The sequence below is a fragment of the Lissotriton vulgaris genome, chromosome 11 (assembly GCF_964263255.1).
Source record: "Lissotriton vulgaris chromosome 11, aLisVul1.2, whole genome shotgun sequence".
Lineage (NCBI taxonomy): Eukaryota > Metazoa > Chordata > Amphibia > Caudata > Salamandridae > Lissotriton > Lissotriton vulgaris.
The window spans coordinates 1103881168-1103894203 of NC_141699.1; the positions used below are offsets into that span (position 1 = coordinate 1103881168).

Consider the following 13036-nt stretch of genomic DNA (forward strand, 5'->3'; position numbering starts at 1 on the left):
AATACGCCCCGCACGCAACGGGTTAAGCAAATTGAATGTTTTACATAAAAGGCAAATTATTTTCTTTTGTAATCAAAATGTTAATGTTTATAGTTGAAAAGAGTGTTAGAGTTGAAGGTAAGGCACAAGATTACAGGAAATGAAAGAAACCCCAAGTGGCAATAAAGACTGGAGCTGTGTAGAACTGAATGGTCTTGACAAAACAGTTATAAGGTACCATCTTTCCCCAAGAAACATGTCCTCTCGTTTAGAACAAGATAGTTTTGAGAAGGTTTCACTCACCTCAGTGCTCAACAAAGTAGAACAACGTGGTCACAATGTGCAGTGAAGGCAGGTTACAGTGTGGTCGGACTAAAGAAAACACAAGCCGAATCCTTGATATGAATCTTTATTATGATTATTTAATCCTCATATAAAATCTTCATGTTCTTTAGATGTAGCCATCAATGGAAGGACATAAAAGTCATGATCAACTTTGGGACAGTGGACCTTACAGACAAGTGGCACGAGGCACTCGGATAGGCCGGGGCAAGTCTGACGTCTGCTGGGTTCTTGATCTCGTGAGGGAACCAATCTGGCTCTCTTTGTGGTGAATGTGCACAACCAGCTCTCCAGACACAACCACATGGGATTCCCCCTCACCAGCGAGCACAATGTACCCAAAGGCCCACACTAAGTACCTGAATCTTTAGAGCGTTGTGCAAGACACGTCGCCGCCATTGGCCATCAGTTAAGACTATCATCTATACTTTATTCTAGGTTCTTAATTTACGATAACATTCACCGAAATGCAGTACAATGTGACCATACGACAGGGCTTTCCCACTCCATTAGACTGAATACAGAAAGCGTTGGGCTCAAAGTGTCCATCTCACAATTCAACGTCATTTCAAAGTAAACAACCTGGACAGCTCTTTGTTTCCAAACATCATATGCTTTCAATATGAGTTTGCATATATGACACAGATGTATATGAAAGTGAAGACCTCAGTTCTGATAGCAGCACATATCTAGGGTAAAACATACACTTACAGTCATATGTCTCTGGTGTCCGCTTCACGACACCCTAAAAATACAATGGGGACAGGGTGCAAGTGCGCTAAATGCAACAGTTCAAGAAGAACCCAGCTAGAATGATGTGCGGCATTATTCCTGTTCGACAACAAAAATGACTGACTGTGGGTAACATTCAATAAGAGACAAGATAAGATTTAAGTAGTGCAACTAATATTCTTGGAAAAATGTGCTAAGGGTACTGGGAAGAGTTCAGCCATTCAGGGGAGGGCACCAAGTAAAAAAGAAAACTCAATTTGATAAAGTCTTGACACTCAGAAGGATTGCACCAATAGCACCATCTGTTTCAGAGCTAGCTTGAATCAGTGTCAGGCTGGAGATGTGTTCTTTGTCAGGGCACAGTCATTAAGGACAAGGAGCTGTGTGTGATGGCTCTTAAAACTCTGTGATGGAGATGTGAAGAGGCTGTGAGAATTCCAGATGTACTCCCAGGGCTCCCTGCAGGTGCAACCACGTTTCACACAAATGGAGCATTTACAGAACGTCCATGTTGTTTAAACCCATCATGTCACTGACAAATCATTAGAGGACAAATGCTGGGTCTGGGTGTTTACCAGGAACTATCCTATCCTTGAGTAAGTTATGCCTTTGAGTAACAAAAGAGGCGGAGTAGACAATCCAGGTGGCATCACAAGGTCAAGACCAGAAGAGGGAACACAACTAGACAAGGAACACGTCTTTCTGTTTTCCTTTCCTTTAGATCAGCCACTCCAGAACAACAGGTCCCAAAACTCATGCTGAAGGAGGGAGACAGAGGTCCACCTTTACATGTCAGGAAGCAGAAGCATTAAGAGCAAGTTGTAGGCGTGTCTGCGCACACAACGCAAGGCGTCAGCAGATGGAAATGTTCAAGTTCAGTACCTGTTTTAAGACAAAGAGCTTCTTTTGAGATGTAGGATACAAGCTGTTCGTATCCTGTGTCCTAATTCTTTTTAGATCTAGTTGGTCTATTTGTAAAGTGCACAATGCAGGTCAGCAGATGTTGGAAGCAGTTCATGTGTACCGTGATTGACAGGCGACAGGACCAATCCATTGCAGGTTATTTGCCATCTCTTCAGCACCTTATCCATCCAGCTCCAGACCAGGCCATGTCCCTCCAGAAACATAGGTGCAAGCCACAGTTCTAAACAGGATCTAGAACATGCCCCTCCCAGCCCCTGTACCTGCCCACAAATGCCTGCTTGACCTCCACACACAAGCACGGTTTGCCTCAGACCACCACCATGGTGCGTGTGAACCCAGAGCCAAGGGGTGTGAACCCAGAGCCAAGGGGCTTGAAAGGATAACATTCTATTACACGGAGTAAATTCTCCACTCATCCTCCATCCCTTCTTTCTGTGTCTGAAATGTGTGTGAGGAATGAACTGCAATGAACAGACACGCAAACAAAAATAGGCTTCGACGTGTCCTGGCCGGAGTCTTTAGCTAGAACACATACTGTTTATACATTTCATGAAGCATTGACTGACCATCCACCCTGTTGAACACATCAGGAGGCAGATGCTTCAGACCTTCTTGTGATGCTCATGGAGGGAGGAAGTCTCTGTGAGGACAACATCATTCACGCCAAAAAGATTCTACAGAAGACGTTACAGCGGAGGACTTTACCGGCATAGGGCTACTGTGAGCAAGGACCTCCCTGGTGGATAGGCACAGAACACTGCAGAGAAAAGGAGAGCCTGCTATAAATCTAGTACCTAGAAGGCGCTTTGTGCTTCTGACAAAGGATCGAAGAAGAGGATAGGAACACAAATGTGTTGATTCATGTGAAAATCTGACACCATGCGGGAAAAGAGGGATGCTATAAAACTCACTTCTCTTTGTGAGAAACAATTCATGCTGGCAGAATTACCACTCAATGCAGTAACTACCACCAGGTCTGCTTTCGGTGTCACCAGTTTTATTATCGCTGCACGCAAGGTGAGTAAGATGCCTACGAACCTAAACTCTCACATCACATTGAATCCCAAGCAGAATGGGCTTTCGGGAACGGAAGTTAAACGTACATCGGCCCATCAAAGAGCCTTCATGAAACCTCATTCGTTCATCAATGGAGAACACCTGGAGAAGACCTGGAGGCCGGAGGAGCCCAGTAAGGGCATCAACAGGCATTGGCTTAAAAAGCCCAAGAAGGCGCATGAAATCTGAAATGAAGGATTATTATTAATGTGCCATGCCCATTTTTAGACCGAAGCTGCCCAGATGACAGACAAAGTGCTAAAGGATGAGTTCCTAGATGGGAGGGTGCAAAATGGTGGCTTCAATAACAAAGAAACTGCTAAATGCCAATGGCCCTCTCCTCTGGAGTTGGATCTTTAAATTCTGGCCATCGATGAATAGCTAAGTCCCCCCCAGAGTCAGAGCGGCCACGTCAAAGGAGTTAGAGGAAGGTGTCCCGTGATCAACCCCAAACCAATTAGGAACTTCCCTTGTTGGAGGGCGAACATCTTTAACAAGGGTAGGAATCTTTAATGGAGAAAGAGTAGAACGGAGGAGCCTTCCAAGCCAAGGAAGAGAGTGGATCCCCGAATGACCGCCTCTTGCCCATCCAAGGTTCATTCTGGGGCCCTTGGAGGGGTCCTGTTAGGTACTGCCAGGAACCTCTTGGTAGTGACGCGGACTGTGTTGACCCTACCATGTGGCTTCAATGACCCTGGCCGAAGGTGACCACCGAAAGCAATGAGATGTAGGTCTCTTTAAAGCAACTCATGCTGCAATGGACTTGAATTCTGTAGAGTGATTTGAATGACATCCTATATTGAAGAGACTTTCCAGAAGGGATAAAAAGCCTTATTATTGTCTGTATCCGTCAGAGCGCAAGTAAAATTCTTAGTCTAAGCTGGAATGTCAATCTGAAAGCAAGAGCGGAGTGCTGGACATTTGCGCCAACTGCAATAGGGCGGTTGAACTACTGGTGAAGCTGCCATATTAAGCATTAAAGTAAGAGTTCTCGTGGGTGATGCTGGAGAACTAATTCATCAAAAATCATTTTTAATCAGACCTGATCGGTGTGGCCTAAGGACTATGCTGTGGTTTGCATCTTAAAGGCCAGTTAATGGCCTTGTAGTTCTGAGAATGAAAATTCCACAAACCTCTCTGTATAAAATGGATACTAAATGTTTTACATTTGCAAAAATTCAGAAGCAAGATCTTACCATATTGTCCCTCGGATTTTCAAATCTAAGTTCCAAACGCACCCCCCACACTATATTATGTGTTGAGCAGATGGGTCAATAACCCTCTTCCATTCTCAGAGCCACTGAGAACAAGCGACACTAGGCTGGTTTGTAAAACAGAACTAACATACACAAATCAGCCAGGTCCCTAAACATGTGGGCTGTGGCTTTGGCCACCAATGAAAACAAGCTGTGTTCTTGTATGCTCTATATGAAAATGGAAGCCCATCTTTCTGAAACCCAAGGGGAGGGGGGATTCTTATGTCACCTGTCCAGAAGGAGAAGGTTTCAAGCCCCCCTTTAACGTGGTGGAGACTTCAAGATAATTAAGACCCAACATCTTGCAGAAGAGGGAATGGAAGTCTTCACTGATGGGATGTAAATCAGTCTTCTCCAAGCAGGAATCAGTTGAGGACATGAATGGGTGGACACCATTCTCTTTATGCAGCACCTGAGCTTGCAAAGGTCCAGCATTGGGATGAATGGCGTGAGGTGAGGATACCCTCTCAGGACCCCACAATCTTATTGTTCAGATCCTGAACGCACAGGTCGATTTCAGGTGGGCGGGGCACCAACCTCTGGATGCAGGTGCAGCTGGGAGCAGAGCAGAGAGCAAGAGTGTGTCAGAGAGGAAAGACTCCAGGGTCTGAATATCTCAAACCCCTTCAACTCTACAGATGATCAAGAAGAGATGGAAGATTCTGAAAGCCTAAAACACCAACCCCAGAAATGCTGTGTTGGGCAAACGTCTATTCTGGAGTGTTTGGCACAAAGAGCATTTGCGTATCTGAGAAACAGGAGGGGAGAACAGACCGGGCTCCATGACCGCTTCTAGGGTAAGATGCGAAGGATTCCTCAATGAGGGAAGGAGAAACATTCCATAGACATTTTGAAAAAACAATTTCGCAGTTGCAGGGTTCGCTTCATCGCAGTAGTACCATGTCACCGACGTCATATGTAGAGAAAGAGTGACCAAAGCGTAGGCCGAGCGTGAATCTGGCGAGTTGGCTCAGAGCTAGAAATATAGTGTAGAAGGGGTAGGTATTGGCAAGGCGTTCAGCTCTTGTTAAGTAAGTCAGCAGAGATGACTTTGGAAAGGGAAACAGCCAAAGTTAAAAACTGGGCAGGAGAGGGGGCTGGCCACAGACTCATGAACAACCTTTCGAGGAAGCTTTGGCCAACGCAAGCCTACCTGGGAGGGATGTACCGGTCCTTTGTAAAATCTTGAATATCTCGAGAGGCATTTCACTTTTTGAAAAGTGGTCTCTAGCTGATTTAGGGATCTTCTTGCTTTGTCTTGGAAATGCCATGGGGTAGAGCAGACTGGTCACAAATGTTCTAGATGCTATTGCAGCTTGCAGGGACACTGCTGTTGACATCTGGGACGTGTGCACACTTTGGCAGAGTAGAATCACTGCAAAGAACTCCAAAGACTTGAGGAATGTGTGGTGCATTGAAGTGACCCTGACTGACTGACAGAAAGTGCAGGTGTTATATTTTTCAAGTTCCAATTGAAGTTACGTCAAGTAGCTGTACAAAAAACAACATTTCAAAATTCAGTGTCCTGCATTTTTCAAAGAGAAGGGTGCAACATAATGAGATTTGATGTAAACAAAAAATGTTTAAAATCCAAAAAAGACATCTAATCAAACATGTAAGTGAGGAAGGCAACTGAAATTGGTCTAGGCTTCTGCAGAGATAGCATTCAGTGTCCTTTACACAACAGCGTCCTTTAGCACAACACAGTCTAAACAAAGCAGCATATGAAATAGTAATATACTCTTTCAAAATATGCAATGTCCTGCCTGCAGAAAACAGGAGTAAATTATTATTGTTCTTAACAGATCCGATCAGGAAATGTAAAAACAAGACGACACAGAACGTCACAAACCATAAAGTCCTAAAGCCCACCTGGGCCAAACCTCAGAAAAATTTATCATCAATCCGGAAGTGGGGCCTTGTGACGTCATCAGGATTGATGAACACAGAGATAGATTTGCCCGGATTCTCAGTCACTAACTGCTGCAGTTTTTTGGCCAAGCGGTCATCGGGCTGATTGGGGTCCCCACCGTCCGAGAGGGGGGAGGGGATGCTGGTGGTGCTGCCACGCCGCTGCAACTCCAGCGTCAGGCGGTTGGCGGCTTTGACGTGCTCGATGGCTGTACGAAGGTGCTCCGCGGGGTCCGATCGGACAGAGGACAGCTTACGTGCATGCAGCATGACCGTCTCTTCGGAGAGGTGCTCCAGCATGTTGCACTGAGGGATGAAGTAGTTGGGGCACATCTTGTTCACCAGGCAATGCTGGAGGTCATCGATGAGTCCTAGTAGGAAGTGGGCAGCATAATCTTCCTGTGCCAAGTAGTTCGCGGGGAGTCGATCGCACGCCCACAGCATCATGCTGCGTAGATGGTAGGGGCTGATGGCTTTAGGCCTGGAGAGGAGCTTTATGATGATGGCTTTACAGGCTTGGTAGGCTTGCATTAGGCTACTGGAGATGCATTTCTTCAACTGGACTTCGCTCCGGGCAAAGGACAACCGCCATTCGTTTTCTTTCTTCCCTTTATTGGAGCAGGCAGGCACTAAGTAAAACCCACTGATCACTTCTTCCTCTGTGATCTTGCCGTCCCAAAAATGGTTCTCCATGAGCCAGGTTTGGGCCACCGCAGGCCATCCTTTGAAAGACACCACCGGGACAATATCGTAAAGCATGCGACTGCTTCCGACGCCCAAGATGATGGATATGATGGTTCCATTCTTCTCCACCTTCTCCACCTTTGGCATTCCTCGCTGAGGTTTCTTCTGGATCTCAGACAAGACGATGGTGATAGAGTCATGAAACCAGTCGGCCACTTTTGTCGGGGAGAAGAAGTAATTAGTGGCACCATTGATGTGGTCCACGATGGTGCAGCAGTCTTTCCACTTACTGATTGTGGCTTCGTCGAAGAGCCGCAGGCTGAGCCAGGAGTGGCACAGAGCAGAGTGACGCATGTCAAGAGTTACTGGCTGGTTCCGGTCATGAAGCTTCAGCGCTGGCACCAGGAGGGTGAAGTCCATGTCATACTCCGTTCCTCGGGCATAAACATTCAACTCATCGAGGTCCAGGTCCACGACTCCTTCCCGTACCCCTCCAGACAGCAGCAGGTACTCGTTGGCCACTGGGAGCTTTTGGTCGAGTTTCTGGACCATACCTAGGGCGGAGAAGAACAGAATGTCAACAAAGCATTAGTGGAACGACATCTCGCAGAGAAACATTAGCAACTATTATGTTATTTGCAACAAGAAACCTTGGCACTGTTGAATTTCAATGATTCAAGACTTGAAAATGTAATCCAATTCTGGATTCTGATTTTAATTTCAGTAAATCAAGGTTCCCCAGACATCTACTATAGCTTCAGGGCAGGGATGGCATTGACAAGGCAGGTACGGACACTCATGTGGGAAGAAGCCCTTAGCACTTTGTGGGTCCTGGGAATAATATATCCTACGCTAAGGCCCTGGTTACAGGCGCTTCGCTGCTACACCGTGGACATAGCCGGATCCCAGCATTTCAGGGGTGTGGGATACGAATGGACACAGTAACTTGTTGGGGAATAACCTGCATGTATGTCCATGCCAATCTCTGCTTCTCTTTCAAGGATTTTGCTGTTAAGTTCTATCATTTCAGCAACTGCTGGGGGATGAAATGCCCCCGACATGCTGTGTTACAACAAGAATAATTCCTAAGAGGTGAGAAACTCACGTTACCGGCCCTACCGACTTCATTGAGCCAACCATAACCAAAGGGCTCCTACATGAATTAACTTCCCCAGTGTTCACCTGAGTGACCAGTTGAATGGACTGGAATCTGTCACATGTGGCCAACCGCAGGCAATCCACTGACTTTTAGTGCTGCTTAAGGACTGCGTGTGATCGAACACCACCTGTAAGCTTCACCCTTACGCAGGTTGTTACAAAGTCACCCATGTCTGTGGTTGTGCTCCCTATCTACCACGCGGTCTGCCCCTGCTAGGGGAGGACACATGTTTTATCAAAGGTACCCCATTCGCCTTCACTCTAGTGTATGTCAATAAAGAAGAGTTAAGAGGGTAAGAGGTGGAAATTCTGCTGCAAAAATTAGTTTTCGGATCCTCAGGGTGTCTCAGGAGCTCACGTCAATTTGCAGCTAAAATAAGGAAGATTGAAGGAGAAGGACCTTGTGGTTCATGTCACAGATCTGGATACAAAAGGGGCAGATTTACTACTTCTGGCGCATGTGTGCTAATCAGAAGGGATGAGTCAGAAGACTTGCGACGCATCTGCCCACCCGTGTGCCACCTCTGATTCGCCGCATTTACAATGCGGCGCACCGTGGCGCACAGATGGGCAGATGCGTGTTGCATCACCCGGCAGAAAGGTGGCTCATTGCTGGAGTTGCGTCTCAAGCGCGACGCAGCTCCAGCAAGGTTCGGTTGCCCCTTTCCCTAACATGCTGCGTCAATCCTTACGCCTGCTTCAAGCAGGTGCAGGGTTTTGGCGCAGCATGGCCCTAAAAGTGACTGAGTGAACTCTTGTAGATTTCACTCAGCAACTTTTGTGAGGTGTTCCTGCACCGGAACGCTCCCCCCTTTGCTGGCATACCCTCATGTTTGTTTTGTGTTGGTTGTGTACTCTATACACCCCCCTTTTGTGTGCACATGCCCACATGTGGTGCAGGGCTTTACAACATGGCGCATTTCCATAGATGCATCACGTTGTAAATACCCCGCAGCATGTCGCTGCCTTTGCGGCCGCTGTTGTCACAAAAGTGACGTAACGGTGGCGCATATGTGGCATATGGGGCTTGTAACTCTGCCCCGTGGTTCAGTTCTCAGGTCCCCCAGAGAAGCTCTCAGCGTCTGTGCTGCAGGTGCCTTAAAGAAAGAGCCACAATGTCTCAGGTTTGCAGACGCCGCCCCTGCTGCTTGGAGGAAACACCAACCACACACCTGGATACAAGCAAGCAAATAGCCACCACAGAGGAGTACATAAAGCCACAACCATAACTTACGAGGAGTCAACCCCACCGATGCATACATGATGTCAAACCCAATGCTGAGTGTATAAACAAAGCCACACCATAACTTATACATCAACCCCCATCGATGTATACATGAATACAGCCTCCACCACTGAGTGCATACACAAAGACACAGCCATAACTTTACGAGAAGTCAACCCCCACTGATGCACTCACAAATACAACCTCCACCACTGAGTGCATAAACAAACCCACAGCCAGAACTTACGAGAAGTCAAACCCCACCAATGCATACTTGAATACAGCCTCCACCACCAAGTACATAAACAAAGCCACACCATAACTTATAAATCAACCCCATCGATGCATACATGAATACAGCCTCCACCACTGAGTGCATACACAAAGCCACAGCCATAACTTTACGAGAAGTCAACCCCCACCGATGCATTCACGAATACAGCCTCCACCACTGAGTGCATAAACAAACCCACAGCCATAACTTACGAGAAGTCAACCTCCAGCGATGCATACATGAATACAGCCTCCACCACTGAGTGCATAAACAAACCCACAGCCATAACTTACGAGAAGTCAACCTCCAGCGATGCATACATGAATACAGCCTCCACCACTGAGTGCATAAACAAAGCCACAACCATAACGTACGAGAAGTCAACCCTCACTGAAGCATACATGAATACAGCCTCCACCACTGAGTGCATAAACAAACCCAAAGCCATAACTTTACGAGAAGTCAACCCCCACCGATGCACTCACGAATACAGCCTCCCCCACTGAGTGCATAAACAAAGCCACAACCATAACGTACGAGAAGTCAACCCTCACTGAAGCATACATGAATACAGCCTCCACCACTGAGTGCATAAACAAACCCAAAGCCATAACTTTACGAGAAGTCAACCCCCACCGATGCACTCACGAATACAGCCTCCCCCACTGAGTGCATAAACAAAGCCACAACCATAACTTATGAGAAGTCAACCCCCACCGATGACATGAATACAGCCTCCACCACTGAGTGCATAAACAAACCCAAAGCCATAACTTTACGAGAAGTCAACCCCCACCGATGCACTCACGAATACAGCCTCCCCCACTGAGTGCATAAACAAAGCCACAACCATAACTTATGAGAAGTCAACCCCCACCGATGACATGAATACAGCCTCCACCACTGAGTGCATAAACAAACCCAAAGCCATAACTTTACGAGAAGTCAACCCCCACCGATGCACTCACGAATACAGCCTCCCCCACTGAGTGCATAAACAAACCCCATCATAACTTATGAGAAGTCAACCCCCACCAATGACATGAATACAGCCTCCACCACTGAGTGCATAAACAAACCCACAGCCATAACTTCCAGAAGTCAACCCCCACTGATGCACTCACGAATACAGCCTCCACCACCGAGTGCACAACAAAGTCACAACTATAACTTACGAGAAGTCATCCCTCACTGATGCATACATCAATACAGCCACCACTACAGCTGTAAATTGAACCATGCGCTACAGAAGAAGAGTGCCGTGGCTGCTTACCCAGAAGCCATTGCCGCACATAGGAACACCAACTAACACAAAGTACACGAACACCCTTGCTGCCTTCCATCTCCAGAAACACCCAACAATCATTGCATACAGTAAGACCACCCCTCACGGCATTAAGCCTGGGCGTAGTTCGCTGAGTTTTGCGACGCAGAACCCCACAAAGTTACAAAAAAACTCAGCAAAGTTCCACAAGTGGTGGAGTTTAGTGTGAACTGCTGCTCGCACTAGTCTTCCTGCCGCTCGGGTAGAAATTCTCCCAGAGCAGCAGCTCATGAACTTACAGAGTGCAAGGGGGAAAATGTCTTCTGCACTCCGCAAAGCACAGTTTTCTGCATTCCACCAGCTCTGCAGAGTGCAGAAAACTCTGCAAACTCTGCGAACGGAGCGGAGATCGCCACCCCGGCCTACATGGCACAGAGCCACACCAGCCATCGTCGGAGTGTGCCTTTGGCCACCAGATGCTTAGGTAACATGTCTACGGACCTCCATGGGTTGGTTTCACGGGCCTGAGCTTTGGTTTTCAACCAGTGCATTATTTTCTTCAGAGACCTGTTTTACATGATTTTTGCTCATAGGGCAACCATTGTGTAAGGGATTTGTCTGGATGATCAGGAGGTGATGTGCTGAATACTGCTGTGGACAGGTTATGCTCAAGTTGCTGCGTCTTCAGTAAATTTGTCTGTGATATAAGAATTTTGACCAGCACAGATTTGATGCTTGCATTTTTCATATGTATGTTTAGTTTATTCTCATAAATGGGGCTTGAAGGGTTATGAATTGTGAGGTTTTTGTGAGAGATTGATTTTTTACTAGATTAAATTGGTGTGTATTCAGGTCAGTGCATATATGAGGTCTTCAGTTGTGCGTCATTGAAGTTTTGTAATTTGGTTAAATATTTGATGCCACAGATTTTGGTCTATGTTTTCCAATGTCAGTTTCCTATCTCACTATCGGCTTGCTCACTATGCACCGTATGGGGGCCAGTGTGAGAAGAAATGCCAGGGCTGCTTCGGATGCCCAGTCCATCCCTGGAGTTCCTGGATTTGAACCTCAGATTCCTCTGAGCTCCTGGGACACATGTGCTTCTGCCCTGATTACTGTGAACAGCTGGTTTCCGCCGCTCTGAACCGACTCATTCACTGGAATTTCCAGAGTCACTTACACATCCATGTTGGCATTTATCCACAGTGCTGGGGGGGGGTGACAAGGAGGGTGAAAGGCTGATGGCCGGGAGAGGGGTCTCTCTTTGGGGTCTCAGGATGCTCTGAATGTGTTGAAGTCTACAGGGCAGTGCAGGAGGCGCTGAAGCCTCGTGTTATTAGGGTCGGTAGGGCTGAGGCAGTCACATATCAGGGGCCGCGGATTGGCTCAGTTCCTTTACCACACATTAGGGCCATTGGACGTAGGAGGCAGGGGGAGACCAACGTATGTAGCGAGGCTGGCTGAATTATGAAGGCAGATCATCCACATCACTCATCTAAGACACTCATGGAATAAATTAAGAAGCCTGTGCACGCAGGAGTTTATTGAACCATTTCCATATTTTAATGTTCCAAGTGGGTCAGAAAGGACCGTCTCCAGTTTGCACCCACCCGTCTACCTAACGAGCCTGGTGGTGTAATGTATGGGTTTTATTTTAGGGTGCAGGACATAGGATGCCCCTCTCCTGATGTTTGTTTGAAACCAGCAGTTGTGAGTGTCGGTCTGTAGCTGTTCGGATCTGAATATATTGCGTCCTTCAGTGGTGGCTGAGGGGACTTATGGGGCCACCCCACAAGGGTCACTATCTAACTGAGCGCATGTGCAGGGCTGATTAATGACCGCTTCATATATATCAGGGCATCAGATTATAGTCGGCTGATCAGTGAATGCTTTTAATTCAATTAAGACAGCTGGTTAGCCACCAAAGATGTTTAGAAATGTCCTCATTTCCTGCCCCAAATAAGGCCAACACAACCGTGGCAGGAGGTAAAGGCACGGGGCATGGGGCACTTAGGTTCAGGAAGGAATAATGCTTAGTAGTCAGAATGAGGGTCTCCAGACCACCTGGAAAAAGAATCTCACATAGCGGACAAAGTGGTTGATTTAGCAAGGCCTACGCATAGTCACCTAGTCCGGAAAGCGATACGTGGATGTGTCCGGCTGTGCTTTAGGTTGGACAGGTGGTCCCTGGTGGAGGCGGTAGGCAGGTACAATTTATAGGAGTTACCTCC

The 13036-nt window shown here is 47.1% G+C and overlaps 1 protein-coding gene across 1 annotated transcript in view; it reads right to left on the reverse strand.

The window, feature by feature from the left end:
* Positions 1 to 374: 374 nt before the first annotated feature.
* The window catches only part of MB21D2 (Mab-21 domain containing 2), a 133291-nt gene continuing 120629 nt past the window's right edge, over positions 375 to 13036 (reverse strand). The window contains exon 2 of the mRNA XM_086944640.1: positions 375 to 7438. Within this exon, the coding sequence (XP_086800766.1) occupies positions 6174 to 7438 (1265 nt within the window). The 3' untranslated portion in view covers positions 375 to 6173. The remainder of the gene's footprint in view (positions 7439 to 13036) is intronic.